This window comes from Heteronotia binoei, chromosome 6, assembly GCF_032191835.1.
Source record: "Heteronotia binoei isolate CCM8104 ecotype False Entrance Well chromosome 6, APGP_CSIRO_Hbin_v1, whole genome shotgun sequence".
NCBI classification, from domain to species: domain Eukaryota; kingdom Metazoa; phylum Chordata; class Lepidosauria; order Squamata; family Gekkonidae; genus Heteronotia; species Heteronotia binoei.
The window spans coordinates 84564699-84579777 of NC_083228.1; the positions used below are offsets into that span (position 1 = coordinate 84564699).

The window sequence follows — 15079 nt, forward strand, 5'->3', positions numbered from 1 at the left end:
AGACCAACAAGACTTTCATGGTATAAGCTTTTGAGAGTCAAAGCTCCCTCGATCAGATACCTAAAGAAGGGAGCCTTGGTTTGAGAAGCTCAAACCCTGAAAACTTTCTTGGTCTCTGAGGTGCAACTGGACTTAAACCTAGTTCTTCTATGAAACCAACACAGCTATCCTCTGAAATGAAAACTCGTCAAGTAATAGAGAGGTGGGTCTTAAAGAACATCAACAGTGGATGGCAAGTGAGGGGGCCTTGGAGCACAAAATTCTTGGCTTTAGATCCATTGGCATCCTAGAAACAGATTCAGATATCAACAGCTCCAAGTCCTTCATACAGGAGCCAAAGCATCCTTAATCCAACAAAATGAGGGCAGAGGTTAGTCTCCCTGGCCTTGGGCCTGTGGTGTTACTGGAGCACTTACAGGAGCAGCACAAGCCTTGCTTCCTGACCCCCAGGAGCATGGTGCGACAGAAATTGCAGTAGGCAGGCTTCTTGAAGTGCTTCAGCCTCCAGGCATGCTGACCATCGTCCTTTACATTCTGCAGGGGAAAAGTCCATAGAGTTAATGGGAGACACAGAAGGGAACCCAGAACAGCTCACTCTCAGGAGACAGATCCACACAAACATTACTTTCTTGCATCTTTCTTGCAAGTTTAGTGACACCTTAAAGTCCAATATAATTTTCTTCCCACTTGGATTTCTAAGGCTATACAGATATTATATTACTTTTGGAAGGCGCTTATTATAGAACCATAGTTATCTACAGTATACATTGTTTTTTATCTACAGTATACATTGTTTTTTACTTCTTTAGTCTCTGTTCAAACAGGTTTTGCTGGGTTTTGAACCTGAAAAATCTGCTTGCCCAGAGATCATAGCAAGATAGCAGAACTGAATGTGTATTATTATGGGCTGCAATGGCTCTTCATGCTACTTTCAAGTTGCTGAAAAAGCTACTGTCTGTAGGAGAATGGGTGGACTGAGAATAAAGTCAGTCCATATGACTCACTGAGTGTAGCCAGAGTGAGGATACCCAAGAGTCCTTTATTACAGGAGGGTGTGCTATATTATTCCAAATATTCCCTTCTGCATGGTACTGGTGGCTGGCACCTCCAGCTGCAATACAAGGCTATGCGCGGAAGTGTCCCACCAGCAAGCCACTTTTCTCACCTCTGACTCATAAAAGCTTTTCCTTTGTGTGTGTGTCAGAAGATATGTGTGAAAATGGATTTCTCAAGTCACACACACCTACACGTGGCATCTACAGATGCAAACTATCATTCTCCTTACTTAGCAACCACATTCTCCCTTCTTCCAAAAGCTGATTTCATATTCCCTCTTGGCTGGGGTTAATATTCAGCTAATGATTGCTATCCTTAGCCATATGCCTGGTGGAACATCTTTGTCTTGCAGGCCCTGTGAAATTGTTTCAGGTCCTTCGGGGCCCTGGTCTCATTAGACAGAGTGTTCCACCAGGTGGGGGCCAGGGCTAAAAAGAATAGTCAGATAACTTACAGGCCAGGGATCACCAACAGGTTGTCATTGACTGACTGCTGAGCTCTTGGGGAGATGTACTTGGACAGGCAGTCTTGCAGGTACAGTGGCCCCAGATCATTTAGGGTTTTAAAGGTCAATGCCAAAGTCTTAAATCTGAGCTGGTACTCAAGCTGGCAGAGCACTGGTTGAATGTGTGTCCTCAATGGAGTACCTGTGAGGATCATGCAGCTGCGTTCTGGATCAGCTGCAATTTCTGGGTCAGCCTTAAGGGAAACCTGGCATAAAGTGAGTTACAGTTATCCACCCTGGAGGTAACCGTTGCATGGGTCACTATAGCTAGATCTTGGTAAGACAGGTAGGGAGTTAGTAACCTGGCCTGCGGTAGGTGGAAACATGCCATCATGGTCACATTTATGATCTGTGCCTCTATTGAAAGGGAGGCAACTATGATCATGCCCAAGCTCTTGACAGAGGGCCTTGTTGTCAAAGGCATTCCATCAAGTGCTGGGAGTTGGCCTCCCACCTGGGCATCCCCTCAATCCAGCCATGGGACCTCCATCTTCGATGCATTCGATTTCAACCAGCTTTGTTTCAACCATCTCACCACAGCCTCCAGTCCTGCAGCCAAATTATCTGAGGTGGTGTGTCTGCTTGGTCACTCATCAACAGATAAAGCTGGGTGTCATCAACATATTGATGATGACATTTACACATTCTAGTGGGTACTGTGAAGAGACTGTCCCCACAAGCACCACCCTCTGTCCCCGACCTTGGAGGGGTGAGATCAGCCATTTCAAGGCTGTCCCACATATTCCCATGTCAGGGAGGCGATGTGTTAGCAACCTGAGTGCTGGAACAGCAGGATGACAAGACCATAAATAAATAAATAAATCCTTGTCTGGAGAGTGTATAAAACTTCCCTTTGCCTATATAGGAATTCAGGTACTGGTAACCAATGTTCCCTCTAAGCTGCAGAGTCTTGTGAGCAAAAATTCTACTTTGTGAGCTTCTGGTATTAAAGTTGTGAGCTATTGGCTTTAAAGTTGTGAGCTACTGTATAAATTATTGTGCTCTGGGGTCATCCTTCCTGAGCTAAGACAAAAATGTGTGAGCTGGAGGCTAAAAATCTGTGAGCTAGCTCATGCTAACTCAGCTTAGAGGGAACACTGCTGGTAACTAATTGTGATGGGAAAGCCCTGTATATTCTAGAACAAGGACATATCTCCTTTGCTGTATTAAGATATCCTCACTGGCTCAAATGACACCTCACAGATGTGCACAAGGAGAAAGGCAGCTGCTCAGATATCCCAGAACAGTGCTTGTTGCAATAAGTAGTACAGCTATTATCTTTGAGATTTCATCCTTTTCCAAGCAGAAGTGTTTATGGTTCTGCAGCCACAATACTAATGTAAGCCCCCTCTGTTAGAGAGCTCATATCTTTCCACAAATGGTGCCTACTACTTTTCTATTTTGGGTCCCATCCATACTAGCCTTTTAATATAGAAGTGCCATTCACTAAATGTTAGTGCAAGTTCAGACAACACTAGCAACCCTTTCCTCATTATTCTCCCAGCCTTTTCCAGTCTTTGTTTCTGCTGACTTAAAAAACAACAAACCTCTGTAATGCAATTGCAGCACCAAGGTCTCATGTGGACATTCAAACTGCTACTAAGGGTTACTGTCCTTTTAAAGGTTCAGTCCTCCTTTGTCCTTCTAGTATCATTAATTTCTATTTTTTTCTCCTGGTTCTCTGAGTATTTACAAATCAATTGTAAATTATCCCCTCTTGTCAGAAGGGAAAGGTCTCTGAACTGCATGCTTTGCCCTTTGTAATTTGCCAAAGCCACTGCTCTTATTTTTTTTTTAAATGTTATTTTGTGAATTGTGATATCACAAACAATGAACGAAATTTCAGAGTCATTAAGTCTGGCTAGCTACAAAGTACTTAAGCCCCCTATCTCCTCAAGGGAACAAAATCTGATACTAAATTTGTCAGTGATTCACAAGCTCCAGAAAACATTAAGTAATCAATTAACCTGAAAAACAAAAAACCAAACCAAATTAGAACAAAAGGAAAATTAGAACAAAGCAGTAGACAAGTGCACCTTTAAGACCAAGTAAATTTTACTCAGAATGTAAGCTTTCGTATGCTCTTAAGCAGACTTCATCAGACAAAATGGGAATGGCAAGCAGCAATTCTTAAGATAAGCGGGCAGTGAGTTGGTCTGTAGAATCATGGAAATGTTTTTAGCAGATTAAAAGAAGTGTCTGTTCTACAAACCACCATAGAGTTTCTGTAGGCTACCCAACCCTCCCGCCCTGGCGGGGGACTCCAGGATTTCCAGCCTCTTCCCCCGCTCCCCAAAAAAACGGAAGCGGGGGAGGGGGGAAACGGTGCCAAGGCTCAGGCTGAGGTGAAGGAGGAGGCAGCCAGTGGCCCATCCGCGCCGCCACCAACCGGCCCTTGACGGCGCTCCGGGGCAGCCTCCCCTCCCCTCCCTTCCCCTCGGGGCTGCAGCGGCGCATGGCCTTGACTGGTGGCTGCTGGGGCCAGTGGGGAGCTTCGGACGGTGTGGGCGGCTGCTGGCTGCGGCCTCGAGGCTGCCCGCGGTGCCACTGGCGCTGGGCCTGGCTGCGGGGCTCCTGCTCTCCGCCACGCCGCCCCACCGGAGAGGTAAGTGGTCGCGCTGGCTCTCCGCCACGCCGCCCCACCGGAAAGTTAAGCGGTGCCGCTGGCGCTGGGCCTGGCTGCGGGGCTCTGAGGGGAGGCTGGGGGTTTTAATAGTAGTCTGCTCTTCTCGGGGAGTAGGAGGGATCTCAGGGCAGACCGGTGCCCTCAGCCCTGTCCACTTCCCTAATGATGGGGGCCGGTGGGGCTCAACAAGAGCTGAGTAGCCTTTGCTCCCTTAGCTTGGTTGGGGGTGTGAGTGAAGTTCTGAGGAGTGGGCTGGTAAGGAAACCAGTGACTAAGATAAAGATCAATATTGAAATGTAAGCACGTGTGCTGTCCCTTTAAATGTGATGGCCAGAACTCTCTTGGAGTTCAATTATGCTTGTCACACCCTTGTTCCTGGCTCCTCCCCCAATGTCTCCTGGCTCCACCCCCAAAGTCCCCAGATATTTCTTGGACTTAGCAACCCTAAGTTTCTGGCAATTCCTAGAGAGGTGATGTCATTTTCCACTGGCTTCCAGTTTGCTGCTAGGTTCCATTCAAAGCTCCAGCTTAATTACTGAAAGTCCAAAAGGTTAGAAATCACAGAATTTGAAGGACTGCCTCCTCCTTTATCAAATGTCCATCCCCAGAAGATGTGGGAGGGCCTTTTTAGCTGCTGCCCCCAAGTTATGGAACCTCTCCCCCAGGCAATAAGTCCCCCAGTGAAGACAGTGTGTTCCATAAAACCTTTGAAGTGATTGATTATGTCATGTCCTCTTTTGTTGTGTCCTCTGTGGTTATATGTTGATGATGTTTTATGCTTTTATGACTGTAGTGCACTGCCTTAGGGGCCCTAAATGGGGCTGAAAGACAGCACAGACAGTTACTAACTAATTAACCATCCTGTGGATAGTCTCTTATATCAACAATACTATTGTTAGCTATTTTTAGATGAAAATGGTGTTGTTTCAGTTTTGCCACACTACTGTGCCTATGTGCGCAAGAACATACTGTTTCCCAGCAACTACCATATAATTTTTTTGTAATCACTTTGTGTGTGTGCTTATTTAATCTGGGAATAAAGGATAAGGGTTATAATAAACCACAATAGAGAGAAGCTGTTTACACATGAATAAGGACGCTGCCTGTGCAGCTGAAAGCTCCTTTCGAAGAAAGCTTTTCCCTGTAGCAGTTTCTGTTTTCCAAGAGGAAAGCTGTTTTTTAAAATAGGTGGCCTGCTTGTTTAAGAAAGCGAGAACTGCAACAGTAACCTTACTCATGAGCAAGCTCTCTCTCTCTGGACCATGGCCAATGAACTGGATATCAGACTGCTGCTACTTGAAGGGTTCTGTGTGCACAAGTGTGTGCGTGATGACAATTTATGGCTGCTAACCTCCAGGTGGGGCCTGGAGATCTCCAGGAATTAGACCTCATCTCCAGATTACAGAGATCCTGAAGAAAATGGTAGTTTAGGCATTATATGCAGCTGAGGTTCTTATCCTCCCAAACTCTCCTGTCCAGGTTCCACACCCAAATTTCCAGGAAGTTCCCAATCTACAGTTGGCAACCTTAGATGGCATCAAACAACAGCACATGAAAGCTGAAATATGCTTAGTTAAAAACAAAACAAAAAATGAAATGAAATATCTCTGGTTTGAGATAGCTCATCTATAAGAGATGAAGGGGTAGCTGTTACTGTTCTAAAGGAAAATGGATTAGGACTGGCTACTGAGAGGGTGACAAACAATGCTGACTGCCTGACCACAGGAAGCCACAGGGAGAAGGTTGCAGGCCTAATGTGTCTGTGGAATTATAGGTGTTTATAAGCAAGTGTTAGAAGTATCTGAGGTAAAATGGGGGACCTTGAATGCTTAGTATCAGAGGAGAACATAGCCATTGTAGGCATTTCAGAAACTTGGTGGGATTAGGGTTGCCAAGTCCCTCCACTGCTATGGTGGGGCACTCCTCTTGTGTGCTTTGTGCACATCGTGCAATGACGTCAGCTGGAAGTGACATCATCACAAAGGGCACATCATGCCAGGAATGCTCTAGGATTCATGGTAAAACTCTATGGTATCAGAGTTTTTACTGTAAATCCTAGACCACTCCTGGCATGACACACCCTGCACAACGATGTCACATCCAGGTGACATCATCATGCAGGGCACATCATGTGATGGTGGGGATCCCCCTGGTGGCCTGCTCTGTGCTGGCAGGTTGGGGTCCCCCAAACCGGGGGATCCCCTGCTGGGAGCTTGTTAGTCCTAGGTGGGATGAGAATAATCAGTGGGATACAGTGATTCCTGGGTATAAATTATACTGGAAGGATAGGAAGGGAAAGATCAGCAGCTCTGTATGTCAGAGATTATACAGTCCAGTAAAACCGAGAATTTAAAAGAAATAGATTTGCTTACAGAAATGCTATGAGTGGGTCAATATGTGTTAAAGAAAGTGATTGGATCTGTATACTTTCAGTGACTTTGCCATGTAGCAGATGGTTCAAGACCTGGTGAGAGATGTAAATGTGATAGTACCAGCTGGGAACAGTGACCATAATACTATTAAATTTAGTACTTATATAAATGTGGTGTTGCCCCAAGAGGCCAACATAACCTCATGAAGGGGTAACTTCTCTCAAATGAGGGGGCTTGTGAAAAAGAAACTGAAAGGAAAGGTAAGGAAAGGAGGGTCAAATCCTTTTTGGGAAGCTTGGAGACTATTTAAAACTACAATAGTGGAAGCTCAGATGCAATGTATGCCGCAGGTTAGGAAAGCTACATACAGGGTTTTTAAAAGGCCTGCATGGTTAATGAACAAAGTAGTGGAAGCAGTAAAAAGTAAGAAGGATTCCTTTAAGCACTGGAAGGCTACTCCAAGTGAGATAAATAAAAGAAAGCACAGGCAAAGGGACTATGAGGAACATATTGCAAAAGACATCAAGACCAACTATAAAAATTTCTTCAAATACATTAGACATAGACAACCAGCCAGGAAGGCAGTGGGGCCTTTGGATGACCAAGGACAAAAAAGGATTACTAAAGCATGATGAGAGAAATGTTAGAGAATCTGAATGCATTTTTTTTGCCTCTGTCATCACTGCAGAAAATGGGAGGTGCTCGCCCACTCCAAAACTGCTGATTTTAAGAGGGGTGTCAAAAGACCTGAGTCGGATTGAGGTGATGAGACAGGAGGTCCTATTACTGATGGACAAATTAAAAGCTGACAAATCACCAGTCCCAGATGACATACATCCAAGAGTTCTGAAAGAACTCAAACATTAACTTGTAGGTTTCCTGACAAAAATATGCACTCTATCACTAAAATCTGCCTGCATTCCTGAGAACTGGGAGGTGGTTAATATAACCTCCATCTTTTAAAAAAAAAGGTTCCAAAGGAGATTCAGGAAATTACAGGCTGGTCAGTCTAATATTGATACAGGGTAAGTTGGTAGAATCCATTATTAAAGATAGAATTAGAAGGCCCATTGAGGAAGCTATTGAGGAAGAATCAGCAAGGATTCTGTAAGGAAAGATTTTGTCTCACTAAAGTTTTAGAGCAGAGGTGTCAAACATGTGGCCCTGGGGCCAAATCAGGCCCCCAGAAGCCTCCCATCAAGTCGACGAGCTACTGGTCATCATGTTCTTCCTTCTCCCTCTCTTTTGCTTCTTTCTGCATCACAGCTTGCTTTCAAGGTTTGCTCAATTGCACAAGAGCTACAGAGCAAATCCTCTATTTTCTGCACTGGCCGAGGCTCCTCCCTTGGGAAGGAAGTGGAGGAGGCAGAGCTTGTGCCAATCCTCTCTTCCTTCTATTGGCTGGGGTTCCTCCCCCTTGTGGTCCCCTGGGGAAGGAAGGAAAGAGTCAGAACGTCATCTTCCCTGAATCCTATTGGAGAAATATGAAAAAAGCACCTTTAAAACTATTGCTAATGTTTTAAGCATGATTTAAGGTGGTTTTTTTTTAAAAAAATCTTTAATTGTGTTTGTGTCCTTTATAAAGTTTATATCTCTGCTACCTAATCTTAAATGGGTACACACATGGCCCTGCCCGATGTGGCTTGGATCAACATGGCCAGGCCCAACAACGGGTGCGGTCACACTCACCATTAAATCCATCTGCAATGCGCCTCTATTATAATCCGCACAACCAATTTTCTGATCAGACAACAGCCAGGCTCCCGTTCTATTCCATGTGGGTCTCGTTGCTGGTCAATCAGAGTGCTCTACCAGACCACGTTTCATGAGATGTCAATCTGCATTAGCGCAGGCACAGTGATGCCCGCTATCTGCACTATCGAGCAGATCCAGCGTCTCCTCCCTTCTCCACGAGAGACCTCACACACCCACCATGACCTCGTTCTCAAGGGCGGGGATGCGCGTCGCTTTTAAATGGGTTGAATCACTAACAGTTTTGCTAGTCCGTTGGCACTACTTTTCCAGCACGAGCACTACGTGTGCAGAAAAAAACCCAGGAATTCAAATCAGTTCACATCTAGTTTCAAAAGTGAGTTTTGTTTCCGGACATAGGGGCGGGTAAACGATTTATCGAGCCAACATTTCCTCGCTCATTCACTGGCGCAGTGATATCACTTGCAGGGGGCTTTGGGAGGGAAGTGGTGGTGTGCTTCCGACGAGTCGGCAACAATGGAGCGTTCAAACAGAGAAATTCCGCTCAGGAACCGTCAAAAGAATTTTGTTCCGGATTTAAAGCAGTATCAAATTAGTCCGCGCCCCAGTCGTCTCAACACGGGACTCAAACGAGCTAACCACCATTCGCAGATGCTGACGTTTGGACAACCGCTTAAAATCCGACATGCTTCTGGACTCCACTCATGCCCGTAGCGGGATTTTCTGAACGTCTGACCTCATCCAAGGTCTCATTTATGTCAGATCTGGCCCTCATAACAAATGAGTTCAACACTCCTGTTTTAGAGTTCTTTGAGAGGGTTAACAAACATGTGGACAAGGGTGACCCAGTAGATGTTGTCTATCTAGACTTGTCAAGAGATTAAATTTCTAGCAGAGTCACTCAAGGCAGAACAGTCACAGCTAAGACATTAAACTATGATGCACCCACCCTTTGCAGTAATCAACAGCTACATCAATAGAAGAGAACTGACAGTTACAATGCTGATGGAGGCAGAGGAATCCTTGAAGGGCAGCTACTGGACAGCAGCAGTAGTGGAAGGCAACACAGGCAGAAGATATTTTGTAGACAATGGCAATGTCACTGCAGTATATTGTGGTTAGTGCTGCACAGAAGAGGGCAATATTAAACTACTTCTGATAAGTCTCTTACCTCAAAAACCCTATGATGAGACTATCCAAACTAAGTAATATATAGTGCTGGAAGACAAGACACCCAGATCAGATGGCACATAATCAGCTACTGGGGAAGAGCCAAGGACAAGTACAAGTAGCGCTATTCTTAATGATGCAACTGGACTAAAGCTGAAAGGATGTTCAGTTGTTGTTGTAAGTGGATGCAAAAGGAAAGTCCAAAGCTGTCTGACATATATTATAGGAATGTGAGACATGAGAAGTATGAATCAAGGTAAACTTGAAATGTAAAATGAGAAATGGAATGTTTAAACAGTATGATCATGGGAGTGAGTGAACTAAAGTGGACTGGATTAGAACATTTTCAGTCAGAATATTACTAAGTGTTTTACTCTGAAAATGACAAACAATGAAGAAACACAGTTGCTCTAATAGTGTGTCAAAATGTAGCACAAGCAATCAAGAGCTATAATGCAAAACCTGACCAGATAGTATCAACTAGACTTCATGGAAAGTCTACCAATATAACCATTATTCAAATTTACAGCCCAACTACAGATGCTGATGAGGAAGAAAGGGAGGATAGGGAGGGGCTATGACCCAGATGCAGAGCACCTGGTATCTTCAGCTAAAAAGGAGCAAGAAGGAGGTGATGTGTAAGATGTCTCCCTGTAGCTGCCTTCATTCTGGCTTGTTGCTGCAGGAGGTCACCTGGTTCTCATTCTTCTATAGACTTTCAGATAGCCTAAATCTGATGATGACTGCCTAATTCCATGATATCTTTTTGGTCTACCTTCAGACCTGAAGTACAACCCAGCAGGAAGCATCCTGTGCAAGCCCTATAGAAATGAATGGGAGATGCACATATTGGGCAAATCTGTTCTTCTGGCATTTCCCCCCAGCCCCAGCATCCTTCCCCTGAAGTAAGAGGCCATTTTATGGGTGGATCTAACTTGGAAAAAAATCTCTTATTTCCATGGGGTTGCTCAGGAGATATCCCCAGCAGATTCTGCCCTCTGTTGGCTTATTTACTAGGCAATTCACTTTTAGACAAGCATTCTTTCATACAAAACGGTGCACAGATAGTAGGTATACTAGTTTTCTTTCATAGACAGTTTGATAGCTGTTTTACTGCAGACCAACACAGCTACCTTCTGAATCTAGTTTAAAAGGAAATTATTATGGATTTTGAAGTTATGGCGCCCTCCCATGGTGTTTCCTCAGAAAGTTGTTGTGTAAAATGTTCTTCCCCCTCGCTCTTGCTTCACTAAAATTGATATTTTGCGAAGTCTTATCTACAAGTCACCTTAACAGGGCTTGTGCAGGAGGTATTCCACAGACTGTTATACCCATTATCTATTACTTTTGACAACTTCTGTGCTCCTTTCTTGCCACTATAGTTCTCCATCTATCAATTTTCACTAGGAAATCATTTTAACTGAAATTTACAGGATGTCATATATTCACTATGAACAATTACATTTACAACAAAGTCATTGGGGGATAGCAGGGTGCTTTTTTTGTAGAAAAAGCCCAACAGGAACTCAATTGCATATTATGCCACACACCCTGATGTCACCATTGTTTCACACAGGGCTTTTTTTGTAGACAAGTCTCAGCAGGAACTCATTTGCACATTAGACCACACCCTCTGATGTCACAATTGTTTCACACAAGGCTTTTTTTGTAAAAAAAGCCCAACAGGAACTCATTTGCATATTAGGCCACACCCCTGGATGCCAAGCCAGCCAGAACTGTGTTCCTGTGCAGCCCTGCTCAAAAAGAGCCCTAGAAGCAGGAAGAAAAGATGGTGGAAAGTATTATATGTACCAAAATCACAATAACACTATATAATAATTCAGTTAGACACTCTTTGAAAATAGCTCCTACGCTGGTTCATTCTGATAACATTTGCCAAGCTTTGTCTAAATACTGGGCATGCCACTCTGCATCGGCTTTGCCCTGATTTCATTTTAAATAAAAGTATCTAGTTTGTGCAGATACAGAGATATAAGGCAAAACAGGAATCCAGCATTTTGTCCATACATTTAGTGAGACCAAGTTTGCTCCCACCTTCCAGAATTCCAGCCAATGAAGAAAGTCATAGTTATTATTGACCCCCTCCCTCCCCCCAGCTTTTGTTGACTGAGAACTAAATATGAGCGAATGGTCAAACGACTGGCAGACAATGCGTTAATGAATGCAGTTAATATGCATAATCACCAGACAATGTATATGGCATACATATTCATCTGCATGGATTTGGGGAAATGGTATATAACCACCCTAATTCTATCTTGAAGTCAGACTTGCTGCTCACCGTTTCCATGCCCAGCAGGACCAGCAAAGGGATTGTAGTCACGCCACCTCGAATCCATTCTTCCAGTGTCACAGTCCCATCATGATCATAGTCTATTTCTTCCATCATCTCCTTCAGGATCTACAGGAAAGAAAATCTCATTGGAACATCATATCCTCTGTCATATCCTCCCCCAAAATGTAGTTATTCCATTGGTGGGTTATACAATGCATTGGACTGGAGAATGAAGAAACTGAATTTAGCATTAATTAAAATTAATTGTCACTACAATACACAACACTAACCTTGAACCACACAACTCTCACGCTTGCTCTGTTCGTTTATTTATTTCCCACTCTGTGAAAATCATGACTGATAAAAAATGCACTAATGAAAACAGAATATCAATTCCTTTCTCCTTAGTCTTCTTTGTTTCTCATCTCAGACATCCACACTTTTTTGTGACATGTCCATCAGAACTGAGATATGCCTGGAGAGTGAAGCCACTAGAGAATTTATATGGGTATTTAAGCTTCCTAAATATGTAGATAAGCTATTCTGGACTCATTTTTTCAGTTTTCAGCTATCAATCTACTCTTAAACTGTGTGTTTTCTACATGGGAACTCCCATCAGGGTATAAGCCTTGGATTTAAAGAGTTGTTGCTATTGTCAGATGTCTTATTCTGCATCACTGGAGAGCTGTAGCTCCACCATATATAGAAACTTGGACAGAAGACTTGCACTGAAGGGAGAAAAATACTAGATGGCACATAAGAATGAAACATAACAGTATTTGGGCTGAATTTTTACAGCTCTATGAAATCTTGATATAGAATTTATTTGTATCTGCCTGATGTTTTACCTTCTCTTTTCCTACTCCTTTTCTTGTTTCATTTATTTTTCTTTCTCATTTCATCTCTCCTCTTCTGCTTACCGTTAGGGAAGAGTGAGAGATTGTTTGATAGTAACTATTTTCTATTATATATTTAAAAAATTACAACAAACCTTAAAAATAACCAAAACGTAAAAGAAAGCGGGCTCCTGGAATACCCATCATGGGACTGCATTTTCTTTCAAAAGCCTCAAAGGAGTACATGTATAAGCAGATTCTTGAGGTTAGGTCATAGCATGATCACCTTTATGCTTTAACTCTTTGACAGTGTTCAACAGTGAAACTTACCGGCCTTAGTTCTGTAGAGTCCCATTCCAGGTATTCTGCTACATGAACCATCTGATTGATGATACGATCCAACTCCTAAGCTCAGAAATAAATAGTAGAAAAAAGAAAAAAAATGTGGCTGATTATATTTTTACAGTAATCTAAGTTGTAAGTACATTGATGTCACAAGCATATCAGGGGAGAAAGACCCCCCCTTTTTTTTTAAAGTGAGGGCCAGTGAATGCCTTTTTCTATTAACTAACTCTCTGATGTAGCAGTAAGTGATTTCGTTACTTGCTCTTGGAGATTGTGAGGATAAATGGTTTTGGAGAACTCACAGCAGGGGGATATTTATGTTTTACTCCACAATAATTTAAAACAAATACAATTTAGCTGAAACAAAGATGAACTAAAATATACATTTAAAAAGGTATATGCTAAAGATAAGGAAAAAAAACAGCACGACCTATGGATTTTATAGTAAGATTTCTGAAAGCCTGAGCAAAATGTACTGCAGAGAAAGCTGATGGGCTGGCATGTGTAAGTAGGTTTGCTTAAAGTTCTTGACATTCTCAAAAAGTTTCTCTAAGGTACTCTAGCATGAGCATCTTCTGCAGTTTTGGTGTCAGTGGAAATCTCTGAGATGGTTATGGTGAGTCAAGATAGCGAGCTTGGTGTTTTATTAATGCTGCACCTAGGGTGGTTCTTAACTGAATGCATAATTAGTGGTATTTTGTTCTTGTAAGGTATCTGACAACTGGATTCACTTTCCCTTACTCCTAATGCCATGGTTAGAAATTTACTTGCCTCTGAGTGTGTCAGGTTCTCTGATACAGAAACTTCATCATGAGACCTTATCTTAGGGTGGGCATTCTGTGATTCTATACTCAGGAAGTATCAACTCAAATTGACCCCCTATATTAGTAGAAAAAAAGGGGCACCAAATTAGCCTGGAAATGGCACCACACATCAGTGCTTCAAAAGCTGACATATATTCTGAGGAAAAGGGGCATGTTTACCTGGCATTTGTATTGTGGTTAGGCTTAATAGGAAGGAATTATGACAAAAAAGATCTTGTAAAGAAATCACGATGTGCCAGAGCAGGGGTTGCCAATGGTAGCTCTCCAGATTTTTTTTGCCTACAACTCCCATCAGCCCCAGCCAGCATGGCCAATGGCTGGGGCTGATAGGAGTTGTAGGCAAAAAACATCTGGAGAGCTACCGTTGGCCACCCCTGGGCCAGAGGATATCATTGTTACACACCTGCCATTGTTTCACAGATGAAAACACAGACACCTTTTTTCTTACACCAAAGTCATCCTCTGCTAACCGCCATTATACATTGCTCAGGGTCTACTCCATCTGCTATAGCGCATATTTATTTAGTCTGCAATGACCTGACCTCCAAGGATTTAAAGTCCAAGAGGAAATTTTGGTTAAAATAATACTAGAGAAACATAAATGTCCTACAATAGGTTATCAGCTGTTCAAAATCTACCTCAGCAAGTGCAGCATGTAAAATGGGAGGCTGTGTCCTCCTTTCTCAGAGTTTATGTGCATTCTTTCACATACCTATGTCCTGGAGGCAAGATGTGTCTACCCACCTACTTAGAAAGTTCACTCCTGGAGATCCAGAGGAAGAGAGTTGAACAATGAAGAACTCTAGCTTCTCACACTAGTAATATTTTACAAAAGAATCCCCAAAAGGGAAATAGGAACAAAAACAGTAATTTACCAAGGACAGGAACAAGCAAATAGATATTATCTCTGAATAACAAGTACCACTGGAGCCAACACTCATTTTCCAGTGGCAGAAGAGTGAGGATTTTCACCAGTTCCTGGACTGGCCCTATACTGTCTGACACCCTAGTCAAGGCTAATTTCTGGCACCACCATCACCCCACACTGATAAGATCACAGAGTCACATGGGAAGCACCCAATTTGGCACATCCAGAAGGCCAGCGCCCTAGACAATCTCCTAGTTTGCCTAGTGGCAAGGCCAGCCTTGCTGCAACAAACACAGTCCTGTTTCTAGGACTCTATTAAACCCCAGAGGCTGAATTTCAGAGGGCACAGCTGGCTATGCAGGAGAGGAGGTGGGAAAATTCAGTTCTATGAATGGAACTCATGGTCCTTAGTATCCAATGTTATTTTGTCATTGTCTCAGCATGTAGTTGTGCGCAGCAGTGCAGATG

General features: G+C 43.2%; 1 protein-coding gene across 1 annotated transcript in view; it reads right to left on the bottom strand.

The window, feature by feature from the left end:
- Window positions 1-15079, bottom strand: part of DGKG (diacylglycerol kinase gamma) — a 162189-nt gene that overhangs the window by 68325 nt on the left and 78785 nt on the right. The window contains exons 10-12 of the mRNA XM_060242030.1: window positions 12905-12979; window positions 11745-11864; window positions 417-534 (exon numbers count right to left, since the gene is read on the bottom strand). Coding sequence (XP_060098013.1) covers window positions 417-534; window positions 11745-11864; window positions 12905-12979 — 313 coding nt within the window. The remainder of the gene's footprint in view (window positions 1-416; window positions 535-11744; window positions 11865-12904; window positions 12980-15079) is intronic.